This window comes from Artemia sp. Qi Xiang Cuo, chromosome 10 (assembly GCF_049724085.1).
Source record: "Artemia sp. Qi Xiang Cuo chromosome 10, ASM4972408v1, whole genome shotgun sequence".
Taxonomy (NCBI): Eukaryota; Metazoa; Arthropoda; class Branchiopoda; order Anostraca; family Artemiidae; genus Artemia; species Artemia sp. Qi Xiang Cuo.
The window spans coordinates 71,248,103-71,268,140 of NC_142803.1; the positions used below are offsets into that span (position 1 = coordinate 71,248,103).

General features: G+C 35.5%; 1 protein-coding gene across 1 annotated transcript in view; it reads right to left on the reverse strand.

The window, feature by feature from the left end:
• Positions 1 to 20,038, reverse strand: part of LOC148948124 (uncharacterized) — a 108,411-nt gene that overhangs the window by 38,143 nt on the left and 50,230 nt on the right. Inside the window, exons 5-6 of the mRNA XM_089096103.1 lie at positions 15,345 to 15,692; positions 5,636 to 5,998 (exon numbers count right to left, since the gene is read on the reverse strand). Of these exons, the coding sequence (XP_088952229.1) occupies positions 5,636 to 5,998; positions 15,345 to 15,692 (711 nt within the window). The remainder of the gene's footprint in view (positions 1 to 5,635; positions 5,999 to 15,344; positions 15,693 to 20,038) is intronic.

Sequence of the window (20,038 nt, forward strand, 5' to 3'; positions counted from 1 at the left end):
GGCTATAATTTCTAAATGATAATACCTCATTTTTTATATTGAAAGCAGGGATGCCAAAAAGATTTTTTTTTTTTTTTCATTTAAAACGGAGATGGAAGAAAATACTATCAAATTACCTGGGAAACCATTGAAATATTTTGATAGACCCAGGGCCCCCCATTGGGACTTGTTTATTGTCTTGGGTATTTTGCGATTTCTCATAGGCTACCGGCCTAATTTGGCTTTTGTGTGTGTTTCCTTTTAATTAGATTCTTTGGATCTTATTGAATGCCACGGCGAATCTATGACTCAGTTTGTATAACCAATACTATATGTTAACATTGTATAACCAATGTATAACCAATAACAAATGTATAACCAATACTATATGTTAACATTGGGTAAAGTTCATAACTTTCAGCCCTCCCCCTGGGGGCTTCGAGGGATTAAGTCATCCTAAAAGACATAGTTATAATATTTTTGACCATGCTGAACAAAATGGCTATCTAAAAATTTTGATCGGGTGACTTTGGGAAAAAAATGAGCGCGGGAGGGGGCCTAGTTGCCCTCCATTTTTTCTTGTCACTTAAAAAGGGCACTAGGACTTTTCATTTCCGTTCCAATGAGCCCTCCCACGATATTCTAGGACCATTGGTTCGATACGATCACCCATGGGGAAAAGAAAAAAAAAACAAACAAATAGACACGTATCCGTGGTCTTTTTTGTGGCAAAAAATGGAAAATTCCACATTTTTGTAGATAGGAACTTGAAACATCTGCAGCAGAGTTCTCTGATGCGCTGAATCTGACGGTGTGATTTTCATTAAGGTTCTATAACTTTTAGAGGGTCTTTCCCCCTTTTTTTGAAAATCAGCCAAATTTTCTCAGGCGCGTAACTTTTGATAGGTAAGATTAAACTTGATGAAATTTATATATTTGAAATCAGAATTAAAATCTGATTCTTTTGATGTATCTATTGGTATCAAAATTCCGTTTTTTAGAGTTTTGGTTACCATTGAGCCGGGTCGCTCCTTACTTACAGCTCGTTACCACGAACTGTTTGATTATTCGTTTTTTTCCTTTGGGGATTCATTCCAAATTATAAACAGATAAATACCTAATATCAGTCAAATTATAAACTGCATCTAAAAGGAGTAAATTTATCAAATTGATAAATACAAGATGAACACTTCACATGAGAACATTTCAATTACAATGAAACAAAAAACACTTAATGGTTTATTCGGTATGAAGAAAAATGAAGTGCCAGCTATTTTCTTAGATAAAAAAATGAAAAGCTTATCCGTTTTAAATGTAATTAAATGAAATAATATGCAGACTGAAGTAGCTTCAGGAAGATGTTGTGATTTTAATCCTAGTTCGTCACTTTTAATCCAAGCAAAATGTTAAGACACTTAGTATCAGCTATTGAGTTTAAGCTTTGATTTCCAAATGCTCACAAAAATTACCAAATTTAAGAAAGTCACAACAATAAGTCACATGTGGTCAAAATACTCAAAGACTCCCCTTTGATCCCCACCCAGGCTCAAAGCTTCTGCTATGGTCATTTCCATGGAAATCTCCAAAGAGTTTCTTCTTAAAATAGCTTTTAAGCGTAGTTAGGGGTATTTGGCCTGTTTTGCTTTTCTTCAAAGCTTTGAAAAAAGTGTTATAATATTCCAAATGTTGCATTTGTTATATTTGTGTATATTTTTGGTAATCATTTGTGGAGTGATCGAATTTTTTAAACCACTGTAGATACTTAAGAACGTTACAACATCTAGTACCCTGAGGTCATAAGACTGTCAGACTCCTCCTTGAACCACCCTAATTGAAAGCTTTTATTATGACCTGGCCTGTTAATGTAACTTGGGCACTGGACAAAGGGCGCAATTGTCACTCGAGCGCAACGTTAGGTGGTGATGTCGATATCGCTTTCGTCACACCAATTCGTTTTAGTGTGAATCTGCCTGGTTCTTATGAATGAATGTTTTCAAAGTAAACCCGTTTTATCAATAAGAAAAAAAAAACGGGTTAGACGCATATGTCCCATTCCCTTTGGACGACGAAATCATGCAAGTGCTGTATCAAGTATAACTCACGACAATCTTGTTAATTTTTTTCAACTTTTCAACTTTTTGGCATCCCTGCTTTCAATAAAAAAAAAAATCAAGGTAATATCACTTAAATATAATAAATCCATATGCCCTCCCCTCTGGATACCATCTTGATAGGATACCGTCTCTGCTTTAAATAAAAAAAAATAATTAACTTATTGGCACCCCTGCTTTAAAAAAAAAATCGAGGTATTATCATTTAAATATGATAGCTCACTACCCCCTCCCCCCGGGATACCACCTTGATAGGATGCCGTTTCTACTTTAAATTAAAAATATTAAATTTTTGGGATCCCTGCTTTCAATACAAAAAAATTCGAGATATTATCATTTAAATGTAATACCTCCCTATCCGCCTCTGGATACCACCTTGATAGGATACCGTCTCAGCTTTCATTAGAAAAATAATTTACTTAATAATTAACTAGGTCACTGTATGGTTCAAACAAACACGCAAAATAACGTTAAACAGCTCAGTGTTACTTGAAAAAAAAAATGGAGGGTATGAGTAAAGGGGTACAAGAAACAACAAAAATTTCGAAATTATTTATATATACCTCAAATTACTGAAAAACTGAGTAATAGATTCGCCGTGGCATTCAATAAGATCCAAAGAATCTAATTAAAAGGGAGCACACACAAAAACCAAATTAGGCCAGTAGCCTATGAGAAATCGCAAAATACCCAAGACAATGAACAAGTCCCAATGAGGTGCCCTGGGTCTATCAGAATATTTCAATGGTTTCCCAGGGAATTTGATATCATTTCTTCCATCTCTACTTTAAATGAAAAAAATAATTATCTTTTTGGCCTCCCTGCTTTCAATAAAAAAAATGAGGTATTATCATTTAAAAATGATAGCCCCCTATCCCCCCCCCTATAGGCACTAATGTACAATTTATTTATGAAGCATATTTTTGGGGTAACTTCCAGTTCAATCTTTAATTCCCCAACCTTGTACACAGCTTAGTCTATAGCTAAATTTTGTCTCAATAGAAGTTTTTTTTTTTTTTTTTGGGGGGGGGGGTGAAAATGTTTCAGAAAGAAGATTGTATTTTCTATCAGGGTTCAGCAATTGAGTATTAAACATTAAGAAAATCTTATCTAAAAACAAGCAAATTTACAATTCAGCTGTGAAACAATCTGTCGGCTGTCAATCTCAAAATCCAACTGAAGGCTGAAGCTGTATAGTAGTGAATGCGTTCAATAATTCTATTCCACTTGAAAATAAAATTCTTGACTACAAATAATGTAAGAAATAGCGATTAGGAAACTGCATTCGAAATGGTTTAAACTCATTTCATAAAGACGATTCTTTTTTTGTCAACATAAGAAGAACTGTGTATATTACAATATTTGCATTTGCATATTGCATCTGTCTGGTTTTTATGCAAAGTAACAAAAGAGATGAAAATTAATGAACAAGAGAGTAGTAAAGAATTATGGTATGCAAAGTAATATTTGGCAGGGAAAGTCACTGGTGATAAATTGCTAGGGGTGGCACCATGATTGGGTGATTTTCGGGGATTCGGGGAACAAAATTTTCTTTCGGGGTGACGCATAGATTTTTGGGAAAATACCCCGAAAATTCGGGATTAGTGCAAGCCCTGCTTGATTTCTAATCAGGCAAATCGAAATACTAAACCACACGAGAAGAAAAAGCTCTGACTTTGCGGTTGACGCAACAAAGAATTGCCGCAAAATTAATTTGAAGTCGACCGAACGCCGCCACCTCTGCCGGCGGCGGCGCGCCTGCGACGCGCCGGCGGCGTTACAACACTTCGGCGGTGTTCGACCGGGCCTCTCGTCGGCGGCTTTCGGTCGATCCGTCGGCGCGGCGCCGGGGTCTAATATATACTATACTATATACTATATTATATATATACTATAGTAATATATACTATATATATTATATTATATAGTTATATAACTATATAACTATAACTACGTCTCTAACTATAAGACCTCCCAGTTTCTGATTCATCCCTCAGAGTCCATTCATTTGAGAAATACATTTGGATTAAGCTTCAAGAATGGGCGCTAAGGAGCGACGGCTTTACTTTTCTTGCAGAGATTTCGATAGTAAATAGAATATTACATCCCAATATTTAACTGCACAGAATGGATAGGGAAACTGACCATAAATCAACATTTTTCGAAGAATTGCAATCTCTTGAATAGCTGTAAAATTAGAGTCTTGAAATTCCCAGGACATTCACCCCCCCCCGGAGTTTTTTTTAAAGACACACATTTTCTTAATGGCGATTGTGCGCAACTAATGGTACAGAATATAAATAAAAGCTTAATCCAAACAAAATTTCTCAATTACTGTGCCCATATAATGGCTTTTTTTTGGGGAAGTATAAATTCAGACCTGATAATTACAAACTGTTTTAATGCTGAAGATAAAGATAATTACGAGACACTGATCTGTTTGATATATTTTTGAATCCTAAGTATTGACACTCAGGACAAGAATAATAGGTGTAACCAACAAATCAGCACATAATATACAAAATATAGTATATTTGACACAGAAACCTCGCAGGGACATGGCCACAAAAAAAAGAAACAATTAAAAAAACACAAACGCAATTAAGGATTCAATTTAGACTTTTTATCAAAACTATTGAAGCACAGAAAACCATTCAAAAACAAAACAGTAATACATATCAGACTATCGACAAAACTAATAATAGACAAATTAACGTTTTCCTGGTGACAATCCTGCTCCCATGAGGATTTTTTCCCTTTGTTCCAGGACAATTGTCCAGAGGAAGGTTTGTCTCTCCGCCCCTGACATCCTATCCATTACAGCTTTAGGCTACCATTATTTACTAGCTTGTCTATAATTTTGACCATATTTCAAGCAGGGGTGGATCCAGGTTTGTTTTTTTTTTTGGGGGGGGAGCAAAATAGGTTGATCCGATTAAATTTTTTTTAGGGAGGGCGCAAAATAGGTTGATCCGATAAACTTGCGTTAGGAGCAAGTTTAATTAACGCAAACTTGAGTTAATTAAGTAAATTACTCTACTTTAGACTACGCTAGGGTGGGCGCCCCCCTCACCCCCTGGATCCGCCACTGATTTCAAGAAAGACGATAGTATCTACAATTTTGTACAGATCCGCACACAAGGAGAGCTCAAGGCCCCTCTCTCCCCTAAAAAGTAGAAAATTACCGAGTCTCTTGCAATTAGCCACATTATTTTCAACGTTTTTCTTTTCAGTTCCTTAACGATTTCCTTTCGTTTGTTCAAATATGCCCCGTACAAGCAAGGTTTTGTATGGACAAAAAAAATGCGGAAATTAGTTCTAATAATCAAACAGTTCGTGTTAACCATCTATAAGTAAGGAGCGACCCGGCTCAATAGTAACCGAAACTCTAAAAAACGTTTTTTTTTATTTAATAGTAATAAAAACGTACATATGGACCAAACAGGACAAACATTCATTCTCGCAGAGAGCTAAAAGTACCACTCTACGCTCACTAGGAATTCAAATCGAATACACACAATAGGTTTCAAAAAATTTAGTACTACCTGGAGAGAGGGCTGCTGAATTAATGTGAGCTGGATATCTGCATCTCATTTCAAATAAAGCGTTGACAGCACTAAAGCGCTGCGGAGTAAACGATTGCGCATCACTTTTAGGAGTTGCCATAGAGGGAACAAAACTTTTTTTCAGATCCGGTGATTTAAGAAACGCTGCAGCCATTCCACCATTCACATTGTATGTAATACCAGAAGCAGTAAAGTTGTTGGTGGAACTCTTTTCTAATCTCTTCCTACCAAAATATGATGAATGAGCAGGATTTCCATAGGAAATTTTCCTTCGCCTACGTATATCTTTCTCAGGGTCTTGGATCAGAGACACGATGGGAGAAGCAGGATTACTGGATACCACTGCAAATGAAGGTGACTAAATTTTTCTGTTGGGTCATTGTACTGGTCTATGGGACTTAAAAGGTGAATATTATTTCTGACAGATACAACACGGACAAACAGGACGATAAAATCGCTTAGGAATATAAATATATATATTATATATATAAAATTCTTTGTTAAACCTATTTTATCGTCAATAGAGCGTATTTCGTCTTCACATATATTTTTTAATTGATTTAAAAACTCCTTTTTTTAGAAGACTACTGCTAAAAATATTGGTCATAGACTCTCTTGTCTTCTTGATAATCTTAAGAAGAAAGTTTTTTACTTTATCTAAAACAGTTTTACTTTCTGCTTTTTCATGTTTTTTTTTATTCATTTAGTAATTTTGTAACCTGTTTTATTATTTGTTTCTTATCTTATTTATTTTTCAATTGATTCGCTTCTATTAAATTTTAAAGTATCTAGGTGAGGATTTATAATCTTTAGGATATAATGTACGTATGTATGTCTTTTCTTTTACCCTCACACTGACCGAAGCAGGAGTGTTGAATTTACGTATTAACCGTGCTAAAAAGTTATATCGAACATTTGTACGTTTATTGCCTTTATTTAGTTTTTTATATCTTAATCTCTTTCTAGTTCAAACCTCTTGAATTGAATTTTTTGTAATTAAATACTGATTTGTGCTTGTCCATTCCCAAAAAATCCAGTTAGCTTCTCTGTTTCGCGGTTTCTTAAACAATATTGAAAATACACATAGCTCATTCTCTTAGTGACAAGTAAATATAATTTTTTTTCCCTTTAGCTTTATGAATTTCTACTGGATTGAAAAGTGGTATATCTTGCTTGAACTGTTTTATAACGTTTTCACTTAAATTTTCTTCGTCGCTACTTCCATTAATTTGATAATTTTGATAACTTTACCGAGTATTTGGGAGCATGCTCTAACCCGTAGTTTAAGGATCTAGAAAGTGCTAAATGAGCTGCGCACATCACCCAAACAAGTATCACGACCGTTACTTGTTTTTTTTTGTTTGTTTTTTTTTTTCAGCACAACCACAATTTACTTATGTTTTTACCCTTTGTCAGCCCCTATGTCAAACATGCTTATCCAGTTTAGCACCCTGGCATTTCCAAGGAAGTCAGATAAAATTTAATCCATACAAAAAAGAGCGCTGCGAATAAATTCCAAAGAAGGTTCAGTCCCATATTCTCCCCTTCTAAAAAAAGGTAGGTTAGAAATCCTTGAGCAGGAGAGGTATATTGTGCTTCAATTAAAAAAAAAAAAAAATACAGGGACTAACACTTGCACAGAACACATTTCTCAAAGAGACATTCCCTACCCGGATTCCGCCCTCCTCTGGCCGTTTCACAGCCTTCTCCCCTCATGTCTCCCGTTCAATGCTATACCACCAGATATAGAAAGACTTTTATGCCTTCATTACAAAAAAATAAACAAAACGCATCGCTAATTCCCCTCTTTTATCATTAGGTGCTGGTTCTGCCCGAATTTTGTATTTGTTCGTTTGTTTTGTCCCCCTTCCCTTTTTTTATTATCTCTTTTAAATCTTTATTATTTTTATATTCAGTATTTGTTTTAGCGGTTTTTATCTGTTTAACTTGTCATGATATTTCCTGTCTAATTACAGTAAAAAAAGGAACAAAGGAGTTACTAAGTCTGTTTGTGCGGCACGAGACGGGCATAAGTTTGCTTTTGCTTCTGGTATAACGACTGAATTTTTATTCTGATATTTTTAATTTTGGTATTTTTTTTGCAGTTTCTTTAGTTTTCGTGTTTTTTTTTTATGATTTCTTGTTGGTCATATTTTTATTTATTGACTCTGAAATTTGAATTCGATCTTTCAGGGCTTGTAGTAACAATTTTTGAAATAATTACCCTATTCCGTATCTTATCCTAGCGAGCCACTATTTTAAAGCTATAGCTCTACTAACCTTGTTTGGGCGCAAATGTCATATTAGGGGAAAAAAGGGGAATTCATCGCCACTGCACTTAAAAACTAGCAGTACATTCCATCTTAAGGAAAAAAAAAAAAAAATAAAAATAATATTTCAGAAGAATTAAACTTTTCGCTCCTGATGAGAGGGAATTAACTTCCTATTAAATTTTGTATAAAATTTCTGAGAATACCGTTAACTAGCATCTTTAGTGTATTAACTTCTACACAATCATAATGAAATTGGGAAAAATAGAGGCAAATGTACACATTTACAAGTATTAAGGCAATAAGACCCATATTTTTCATATTTTACTCATTACTCATAAAAATTACCCGTATTAACAAAACCTTTGCGTATTAATGCATTAATTAATAAATCCTTCCAGGTTCGCAGTTAATTTGTATTAAATTTAAACTAAATACGTACTAAAATACAATTCCCTCCTGGAACGTACTCTAAGTTTCTCCTAAATAGAAAATGCACAAAAAGCTGTAACACCATCAAAAGAACTGTGCTTTATGTAAAACACTCCTTATATTAAAACATTAAAGAAAATGAGAATTTTGATGCATCAAATTATGCATCATATGATCAAATCAGAATCAGAATCATTTTAATGAAAACAGCTGTCATGGACACATTAAAAAAAAAATGCACTAAAAGGCACTGTTTTTTACATGAAAACATTTTTACATGAAAACACTTCTCTACATTTTATTAAAAGCACTTGTAAAAAAAGGAACAAAGGAGTTACTAAGTCTGTTTGTGCGGCACGAGACGGGCATAAGTTTGCTTTTGCTTCTGACAGGCATTTTATTTGCGCGGACAGGCATTTTAGGTGGTGATATTGTCCTATGTACAGGAATAGACAATAAAAACTGGCCAAAACGAATCATCAGCTGAAAACGGCGATCGCGACGGCTTGGTATTTCAAGTGACTTCAGAGCGGAGCTGTAATCTACATATTTGTCGCAAAGAATGATCTTTACAGCTCGTTTCTGGATCCCCTCCAAATCATAACTTAAGTAATCTATGTGATGAACTTGTGGGCCCCAGACGGGACACGCATATTCAAGGATGGGTCGAATAAAAGTGAGGTACGCTGTTTTCAGCTGATATACTGGAAAACCTAGGCGGCGCATCGCCACCAGTGTCCGCATAGCATAATGTCCCTTCTTAACCAGCTCTTGTACATGAATAGAGAACGAACAATCCACACTAAAGGTGACGCCCAAGATAGTCGCACACGAAGCAGAAGGGAAAAAAGTCACGGGGTAGGTAAAATCGCGTTTAAGTGGGTTGAACCTCAAAACCTCTGATTTATTCTCACTAATTTGAAGACTGCTCGCAGTACACTGTGATTTAAACTGATCGGAAAAATTTGGGTCGAACTGGGCTACAGCTTGCGAATCCTTTACGTGGTATTTAAGAAGCGCAGACAAATCATCGACGAATTTAAAACGATCGTCAAAGTCAGAAAGTACATAGTTGATAACAGCCAGGAAAAGAAGAGCTGCTAATATGGTACCTTGTGGGGCGCCACATGTAATTTCCACCCTTTTTGATTCAATATCATCAGGAAAAAGGGCGTACACTTTTTGATACCTGTGACGTAAGAAATCAACTACTAATTGGAGGATGTGTTTACGGGCACCCATTGACTTGAGAGTCTGGGCGGCAAGAGGGTGCTTAATCAAATCAAATGCCTTTTGGTAGTCTACCAGAAGTAAATCTACAAACGAGCTTCCAAACTCCAACCATTCAACTACTAGGTGATAAAGCCGTACTAAATAAACAGACGTGCTGCATCCCTTCAAGCAACCATACTGGAAGGGTCAAGTGACTGTGAAATATCCGTGAGAAGTTCACGATATATGAAAGATTCTGCAACTTTAGCAAAGTTCGGTGTGATCGAAATAGGTCTTAACTGATCACATGTCTTAGGTCCTTTAACTTTGGGTATTACGCGAACATATGCTCGCTTCCAAGCATAGGGAAAGGTTTGTTCACTGAAGCCCTGATTTATGATCGATGCCAATGGTCTGGCTAAAAACAAGGCATATTCACGAATAAGTTCGACCGGCAACTCACCAGGGTAGGAAGATCAATTCGGTTTTAGTTTTTGAAGTTCTTTAAAAACAGCAAATTCGGTAAACTGTTTTATTTCGTCGGTTTCACAATGGAATAAGAGATCAACCAGTTCGGCCTCTGTAATTGAGGGGTAGGTGGTACAAATGCCAGCAAAGAACTCGTTTACGTCTGAAGCGCTCATTTGAGATCCGTCAGGCTTGGGTATTTTTAGCTCACTGTTAACTGACTTGCCAGTCATTTGTTTCACTGTGGAATGCCACTTCCGACTTCTACTTTGGAGAAGGGGTACTACCTTTTCCCGAACATAATTTCTTCGCTTGAAACGATTGACGTCCACGATTCGATTTCTAAGTTTCGCCGCCGCGACTATTTGTCCGGAACTATGCAGCTTGCACCTCATCTTGATCATTTGTTTGAGATCGCTTGTGATCCATGGCTTATCGGACTCACTTACCACTACATCTTTAGTGGGAAAAAACTTGTAAAACATCTCTAACAGAAGAGAGTTAAACTGCTGAACTTTGCTATTCAGGTTTACTATATAACACAGGTCGTAGAAGCTGTAAGTCCCGATCAACCGACAGAAATCGCAGAGTGATTGAGAGTTAAGCGGACGAATAGTCACTTTGGTTCTCTTCGGCTTTGGCTGGTTGTCTTTGACTTGCCAGAGAATTACATAATGACCTGAACTCTGGAGAGGACCCAACGACCGAGGGGAGTAATAATTGTCACTCATGTTTGTAAAAATTAGGTGTAGAGTACCGCCACTCTGGTGCGTAGCAATGGTAACTACCTGCTTCAGATGAAGGACACTAGATACCAATTGTCTGTTCGTCTGGTTAAAATCGCCAGCTATTATGAAGCCAGGATAGGCATGGGCACGACGAAGTTTATGGATGTAGGTCTGTAAGTAGCTGATAAGCTCTTTCCTATTTTTTACACTCTCTGGGTAATACACAGATGCAATTATCAAACATGAAAACTTTTTTGATAGTTTAGATGGCTTGCACTCTACCCAGACAACTTCGTGACACGAATCGGTGGTTATATTTAACAGTTTAGATGAAATGTCATTACGAATATAGATAACAACGCCACCACCTTTTCTACTCAAGCCTCTATCACGGCGAGTGTTGAAATAGCTAGTGTAGCCTTTTATTCTACCCATTTCATCAGTGATATCCCAGCATTCGGTAACTGCGGCAATAGGAACACTCACGTCTCTCAGCAGTATCTCCATCTCGTTAACCTTATTTGTTAAGGATCGGGCATTACACAGAATGAAATTCGGAAGCTTTGCCTGAGCTGATAACTGTTCAGGACGTAATAGCGGGGGAAGTTTATCAGAGGAACACGGTAAGATCGGCTGCAGCTGTGATGGAGAAAGAGTGGGAGGAATTTCGTACATTTGCAAACATCTTATTTTCACAAGAGTCCTTGGTTCACATACAGCCGTCCTCCGGTCAGAAACACGTTCCTCAGAAACATGAACGGGTATGGCCGTCTGTCTGTTTCGCCGCCCGCCTCTCTTTCCACGCCGTCTACGCTTTTTTTAAGCACCACAAGTAGGGAGTCCTCTGGTGGCCGTTTGAGTAATCCAAAAAGCCACAGACTGACAAATGTAAATGGTGTTGTAGTCAGGTGAAATGAATTAAGTCTTCTTAAACATTCTTTTTTATAGGTAAAAGTCATTATGATTGCACTTAGTAAAGCTAGGGAGGCCAATTCTTTGAAATAATGCAGCATAGAAAACAGATAGGAACTCCACACAAACAACTTAAACTAGAGTTTAGCAGCAACATCTATATGAATCAATTAGATGTCGATGTAGTCTGTTGAAAATTAAATAAGTCTTCTTAAACATTCTTTTTGATGTGTAAAAGTCATTAAGATTGCACTTAGCAAAGTTAGGGAGGACAATTTTTTGAAAAAAAAAATGCACCATCAAAAACAGTTGAGAACTCCACACAAACAAGCTAAACTAGAGTGGCGCAAAAGCAGCTGTAATAGCGCTAGCAGCACCATCTATGCAATTTTGATGCATCATATATGTATCAAAAGATCAGCTTTATATGGTGAGTAGAACTTACTTCGTCAGCAAGAATCATTTTGATTTCTGATACTTTGGTTATTTCTGATACCAGTTTCATTACCTCAGTACTTTCTAGCACCGATAGTGCTTCTAATTCTTTGGGAATTTCTGATATCGGTTTTATTACCTCAATGCTTTCTAGCACGGTGTTGTTTCTGATACTTTGGTAATTCCTGAAACCGATTTTAGCACCCCGGTACTTTCTAGCACAGGTAGTACTTCTGATACTTTGGTACTTTTTTTTATACCGGTTTTATTACCGAAATGCTTTCAAGCAGGCTTGTGTTTTTGATACTTAAGTAATTTCTGATACCGGTTTTATTACCTCAATTCTTTCTAGCACTGATAGTGCTTTTGATACTTTGGTAATTTTTGATACCGGTTTTATTACCTTAATGCTTTCTAGCACGGTATTTTTTCTGATACTTTAGTAATTTCTAAAACCGGTTTTAGCACCCCGGTACTTTCTAGCACGGGTAGTACTTCTGATACTTTGGTAGTTTTTTATACCTTTTTTTACCGCAATGCTTTCAATCACGGTTGTGCTTTTGATACTTTGGTAATTTCTGATACCGGTTTTATTACCTAAATGCTTACTAGCACGGTAGTGTTTCTGATAATTTGGTAATTTCTGATACCGGACTGTCTGATTTCTGACAGTCTTAAGTTTGTGTTGTGAACACATAAGATAGTTTCTCGAGAAAAAATTGCCACGTATTTAAATATAGGTACTTGGAACCTCTGCTATTAGGTTCTCATACATCCTGAGTATGATGGTGTTGTTATTATTATCTTTAATAAATTGATTATCAGCTAGAGCAGTGGTTCTCAAAGTTAATTAGACACTGTACCCCTTTTTACCCACAAAACATTTTAGGTACCCCTTCTCAGTTACCGGTACTAAGTAAGCTATAGCTAAAATATAAATAAAATTGCCAGTTCTAGAGTTAAAGGGTTATTTTATTTTTATTTTTTTGTTGACCGGCCGCGTATCCTCTAAAAATGCTTACGTACCCCCAAGGGATACGTGTACCACATTTTGAGAACCACTGACTTAGAGAATCACCTTTTTTTATTATTATTAATAACAATGTTATGGGTCCTCATCCAACCCATTTTGAGAAGTGACTATGAGAGGGTGTTTACTTCTGCTTTTACTATAATTAACTTTTCAAGCTGTATTTTGGCGACGTTTGTAACACACATTAGCTTCTTTGGCTTGAGTCATATTGATTTTCTGATCCTTCAGTGCTTTTTGTGCCAGGTTTGTGCTTTGTTGTTTTACTACGAGATCCAACCGCAGCTGTTTTGATCAGCAATATTTCCGATGGAGTGTTATTATTCAACAGATTTTGTGAGCTTATCTGCATCAGAATCTCCACACTCATTAAGCTACACATAAATACTACCGATATACCCAACTTCTTTATGAATATTAACTTTCTCAACAACAATGCTGCACATATTTATTTTTTTAGTTTTTGAATATTTTTCCTTCCCCCACTATATGAAAAAAGACTTGTCGATTTTGGAATCTTCGACAGGTAAATTTTCCTGTCCTTGTCGTATTTTGGGTTTTCAAGATGCCAAGTGAGCCGGTTATACATTTAGGTATCCAGACTTTCACGTTTACGCATGTAGAGTGACTCTTAACAGCTAGTTACCGTAGAGAATACTTACTTCGATGATACCCATTTCCAATATTTCCTTTGTTTCGGTTTCCCTTTTTATGTGCTGCTTCGATTTCGTAATTCCAGGGTATTCCTTTTTTGTTCCTGTATTTGTTCCTCTTTTCTTTTCCTTGAAAAACCCTACAGCTTTTTCTCTTCTGGAGACTGCGTGCCTCAGTTCTTTTTCTTCTAACTGTCCTCGTGTATATTTCCCTGTTGATTCATTTTTGTGTTTGATTCTAAATTCCTTCCCGTGCTCCTTCCCTCCTATCTTGCTTCGTTCTAGTGCTCAAATGTTTTCTTTCTGTTTTGCTGCTGTATTTGTTCCCAAGAATGATCTTGTATTTCTAGGACTTTTAGACTTTCCCATGTCTATATTTTTTTTTTATCTTATTAAAATCTATGTAAGATATATGATCTTGTGTGTTAGCAACACAAATGAAAGGCAGGCAAAAATAAAATTTTTGAGATAAAATTCATTTTACTTTAGCCCAATCACGTTTAAATCAAGACGGTATATTTATCTTTTTTAAAAGGTAGGTTTTTTAATGAAGGAAAAGGTGATGAAGGCGACAATCAATTTGTGACAGAAAATAATAAAAGTATGTAGCAGTGATATAGCGTGCAACAAAAGTGTTAGCCAGGACTTTTAAAGCAATATCGCCGCAAAGGAATTGGTAACTAATCCCTTAAAATAGCACACAACAGGCGATCCGCTTCGAAGCCTAAATACTAAAGAAAATCAGTCGATACCGAATAGTACTCAAATACCAATGGTTTCAGGAATCACTCAAGTACCACAAATCAACATCAAGATGGTAGTTTATTTTTCAAAGTAAAATGCCCATTTTTGAGAAACTTACTAAAGAATAAAGTGTCTTCCACTGATTATTTCCCCCGACCACAACGTATAGAAAGGATGGCTACAGAAACTCAGGTTTTGACGGGACCAAATTAAGAAATTAGAACGTAAAAAATAAATTAGAACTTCCAATTTTCAGTCAATTAGGCCCATCCTATGCCTCTATAAGATACAGCCGTCCTAGCCGTGTGGTTAGTGGGCTAGATTTGTAGCCCACGAGGACGCTTGTCCGCGAGGACGTGGACTCAAGTCCTGGTGTCACTAGTTATTTGGATTGCAACAGAGGTTAGTGTTGTGACTCTGTAAACTCAGCCAAAGTTAACCCAGCTCTAAATGGGTACCTGGACAAATCTGGTGAAGCTAAACAGGAAGGATGCACAAAAGCACAGGATCGCTAGCCCCCAGCCTCATCAAAATTCCTTGCTGGGGGGCTATGGGACGGGTATCAGCACCGCCTGTAGAGACTATAAAGTCCAGAGCCATATTCTTTATCCTTTTTTATCTATAGCCACCACCCTTTCTACACAAAGTAACTACTTTTCTAAAAAAGTAGTCCATGGAAAGATACTTTGTTGTTTCCTTAGTTTTCCCAAATGTTGGCACTTCGAGCTAAAGGAAAATACCTTTGTGACTACCGCTAAGCTCCTTTTTCTGGGTAACTATTATATAGAATGTATTTAGCCTTACCTTTGTCAACCTGACCACCAAGTGCTGCGACTGGTTCAGCATCTGTAGCAGGATATTTCACAGTTCCAAACTCGAGGGTTACATTTGCTTTGGGAGACATAACCAATTTTTTCAAATCTAACGTCAAATCGTTCTCATTACAATTTTCAATTTTAGTTCGGGGAATATTATCTGTATCTTGTTCATGGATATTTTTTGGCTGGTTTTCCGCAGGTCTGCCCACACCTAATGAATGCCATGGTGTTTCTACATTTGCTATTATGGCTGCATTGGACTTTTGTTTTAGATAGTTGTATTCCTTTTCGTTTGCTCGACGAAATCCAGGGGGCTGATAATCACCAGGAGTGTCTATAAAATGAACATATTCATGAACATATAAAATGAACATATTCATGAACAACAAATAAAAATGGTAACAAACATTCTGATAATCGAAGGTTAAAATACAAACATTTTAGGGGAATGGAAGAGAGAGATTCTGAGGAGCTGTCAGTTAATGTTTAAAAAACTTTAATAGCTACTACTGCACATAGATATATTTAATATATTTAATCATATAGATATATTTATATATATATATTTAATCACCATAGATATATTTAATCACCATAAAAATATGTTCAAAATCTTTAAAATTTCAGATATATATTTATATCTATGGAATAGATATATAAATATATATTTATACGAATAAAAGTTAATTAAAAAAAAAAAACAAAACTACAGCAATACTAGTATAAGTAAAGAAGAGATTTCCAGGAACCTTTAAAGAATGTCTAGAGGGAATTCTTATTATTATATGTATTGAATTTTTTAGTTTTTAGACTTAATCTGCACAAAAATAATTTTTAAATTTTTATTTTACGCATGTAGATTTTCCCAATAACAAACTAATCAAAAAAGAATATATATAAGATAAAAATAAAACAAAACTAAAAGACAGAAAAAACGGACGAGCAAATTAAATTAATCAAAAAGCATACAATCTCAAATAATATAAAAAATAATGGAATAGACAGTAGTAATATAGAAGATTAATCTTTATCGACAATTCAATTAAGGAGTAGCATTTTTCTAGAAGTAAAGAGCGAAGTTAAAACTTAAAACAGACAAAAATTACTGCTTCGAATATTACGCAAGATATATCTACAAAACTAGCTCAAATACACTGACAAGTGATATTCTCCAATATTTTTAGAATAAAACTAGCGCGTTACTGAAAAAGCGAAATTGACCCCAAAAGAACCCCCAGCTCAAAATCTCCAGTTGAGGGTTTTAGACAATTACAGATTTATTCACTATCTTACATTAATAATAACCTTACAGTTTGTTATTTATAAACAAAAATGGACTGAAAATGCCACTTTACTGTTACACGATCTTTTTCATTAAATAAAAAGAGCATTAAATATTCAATTTTCCGTTCAAGTGACTAGATGGCTAGGGCAAATTCTTCAGAAGAAGGATTACAGATTGTCAAAGATTGTCCTTTTCGGCCAACCATCTAGGGCTAAACGAAAAAAGGATCGTCCTCGGTTTGGGTAAGAGGATGTCGCAACGAAAGATTTAAGGGAAATGGGAACTTCCTGAGAGAGTGTAAAGAGGCAGTCCTTAAATAGATTGGGATGGAGGAGGATGCGTAGCTGTGTTAGCCCAAGGTGGCTTGGTATTACGGTGAGTTGTTAGTAGCAGTAATTATGGTCCAATGTTCAATAAAACCCTCCCTGGGGAAAAATAAAACACATGAGTCATACCCTTCAAATAAAGCTCCTAGCTCTTTTGAAAACCCTAGGTTTTCTTGGGTTTGTTCGAAAATTTTATTTTTGCAATGTACTATTACAGTGCTACTAAATTTAAACTATATAACAGCTATCATTATAACAGCTGATATAACAGCTATCATTATAACAGCTGATATAACAGCTATCATTATAACAGCTGATATAACAGCTATCATTATAACAGCTGATATAACAGCTATCATTATAACAGCTGATATAACATCTATAATTTTTGAATCACATTGAAAGGAGAAATTCTGTTCGCAAGACGGTTTTTTCAAACGTACTTTTCATAGTAAACGTTTTCGGTTACTATGGGTTGTGATTCGCTCTTTCCTAATTTTCAGCTGCTAGCTGTTAACTAGGTTGCAACCATAGTTTCAACGACTGTACTGACGGAGAATGTTAAGTCTGTACTTAATTTGATTATAGAAGAAATAAGGTTTTATTAATTAAGAGTCAGGATTTCCACATCAGAAATTAATTTCCTTGGTATATGGTAATGAAATTTTTTACATAATGGAACAGTCCTTATTACGACAACAGGTTTGTAACAGCCTTGTCCTCAAGAGAGACATTTACTGCAATCAGGAGTCGAACCCTACGTTCTATTATCTCCCCTTTAAACGTGTTATGTTTAAAGTTATGTTTATGATCCCCTTTAGACGTGTTGCGGACTCGCAACACGCTTTGTAAGTAGATTCACACAGAAAAAAAGTTCCAGCGATATGCAAAAGTTCTGAATTGCATTTATGAATTATATTATTGTCCATTATTCGCATATGACTGCCTCTTTTATGAATATTGCGTTGCAAATGTTGTTGCTTTTGTTGCGTCGATAAAATTTCCCGGTTGCGAATCTGAACATTTTTAACTTAAAAAATCTCTTGACGAAGCAACTAAAAGTTGTTTAGGGAAAATATTGCCAATAGATGAGAATCAACCAGGAATAATATTTAATTCTGCTATTTCATAAGTTAATTAAAAGTTACTTTAAGAATTAAAATTCACTACTTTACTAACTCAAAATTACTAAAAGGCAACTAAATTACTAAATGGTGGTAGTAAAATCCTTCCTTGAATTAATTTTTTCTACCTAACCAGAGCAGCATTTTACAAGCATGTGTCAAGAATAAAGTTTAGTATATAGTATACACTATGTGCTATATTAGTATACTATACTGTATACTATACTATACTGTATACTATACTGTATACTATATACTGTATACTATATATACTGTATTCTATACTATATACTGTAAACTATACTGTATACTGTATACTATACTTTACTGTATACTATACTATATTAGTATACTATAATATACCATATACTATATGATTATATATTATACATCATAGAATATAGACCATCTAGAATGGCAGTAAAGCAGGTCAAGATGGTCTACTGTCACGCAGTGGTTCCTCACCTGTGATACACATACCCCCGCGGGTTCGCGGAAGCCTACGAGGGGGCCCGCTAAAAAAAATATATCAGTAATGGCAAAACCATTACACTATCGTTAAACAATACACTTTTTCTTAGAACTTTTGTTTAATAAAGGGTTTTCGAAAGATTTATACTTGTTTTATAAACGGATTGGTATACTCATCTTTATATATACTGTATATTTAATTTCAGTCTTTAAAGCTTAGTCTTTATCAAGGAGACGATGAAGTCTTTATCAAGATGAAGGGGGTAATCCACGACGAAATTCTTTTCTAAGGGGTGTGGGCTTTGAAAGAAGTTGGGAACCCCTGGTCTGCCGTGTTCAACAAGCTTACTTCTTCTCTTACAGCGCCATTGTCCATATTTTGTGTCTTATAAAGAGATCGTTGTGAAATATTCAAAGTACGTGCGATCTTCGTGGGAAGGAGCAAAAATGAAGCTCTGAATAGATCAGCAAGACGGAGATGTGAACAGCTCTGCTGACCTCATATAGCTTTGTGCTGCGATAGGTCATTCTAAGCTCATTGAAAACAATAAAAAAAAGTGTGTATTCTAATCAGTATAACCGTTAAATAAAACGTCTGTTATCTTAAGGATGTAGTTTGTACAAATTACTCTTTGGATAATAAACTATTTACAATTACAAATTATCTTGACATTAAAAATAATAATATAAAATAGTATGCATCATTTTATTTCTTAAATCAATCAATTAATGCAGAAAAATAAAAAATTAAATATTGAATAAAAAACAAAAAATTCGAAAAAAGTGTGATTTGGGGGGAAGACACAATTCTAGACTTTTTATTTGAGGTCAAGAACATTAATTACCACAAGGAGTTTTGTAATTATTAGCAGGGTATAATGATATCAGAATGAATTAACTAAAACTCAGTTGTTTATATGCATACATCCACTGAAATAACACAAATACAATAACGAAAAAACAAAATAAAGACACGGACACGGACAACTGGATAATCTGGGCAATAAATAGATAATATGAGTATATAGTGAGCGATAATTTTAAATATGGGAGTAACATTTTCAGCAAAAGGAGGATGGAAAGATCATGCAAAAGAGATGATTAAGAGAGGGAAAGCAGTTTCAGCTGCCATTTTAAGTAATTCAAGGCTTTCAAGTATAAAAGATCTAAAAATGCATAAATATGTTTCTAATTCTAAAGTTTTACTTACTATCCATTACGGAGCTGAACTCTGGGGGCATGACCTGGCAGCACAATTGGAATCAATTCAGCTGCAACACTTTAAAAGATTAATTGGTCTTCACGTAACGACCCACAATCAGGCAATAAAAGGTGACCTAGGTATATTTTCGCTGAGAATAGGTAGATTAGCACAGATGATCCGGTACTGGCGAAAACTTCTAAGTCTGCCAGAAGATAGGTTAACAAAAGCAGCTTATGTGGAGATGCTACGGTCGAAACGTAATAGATCGTG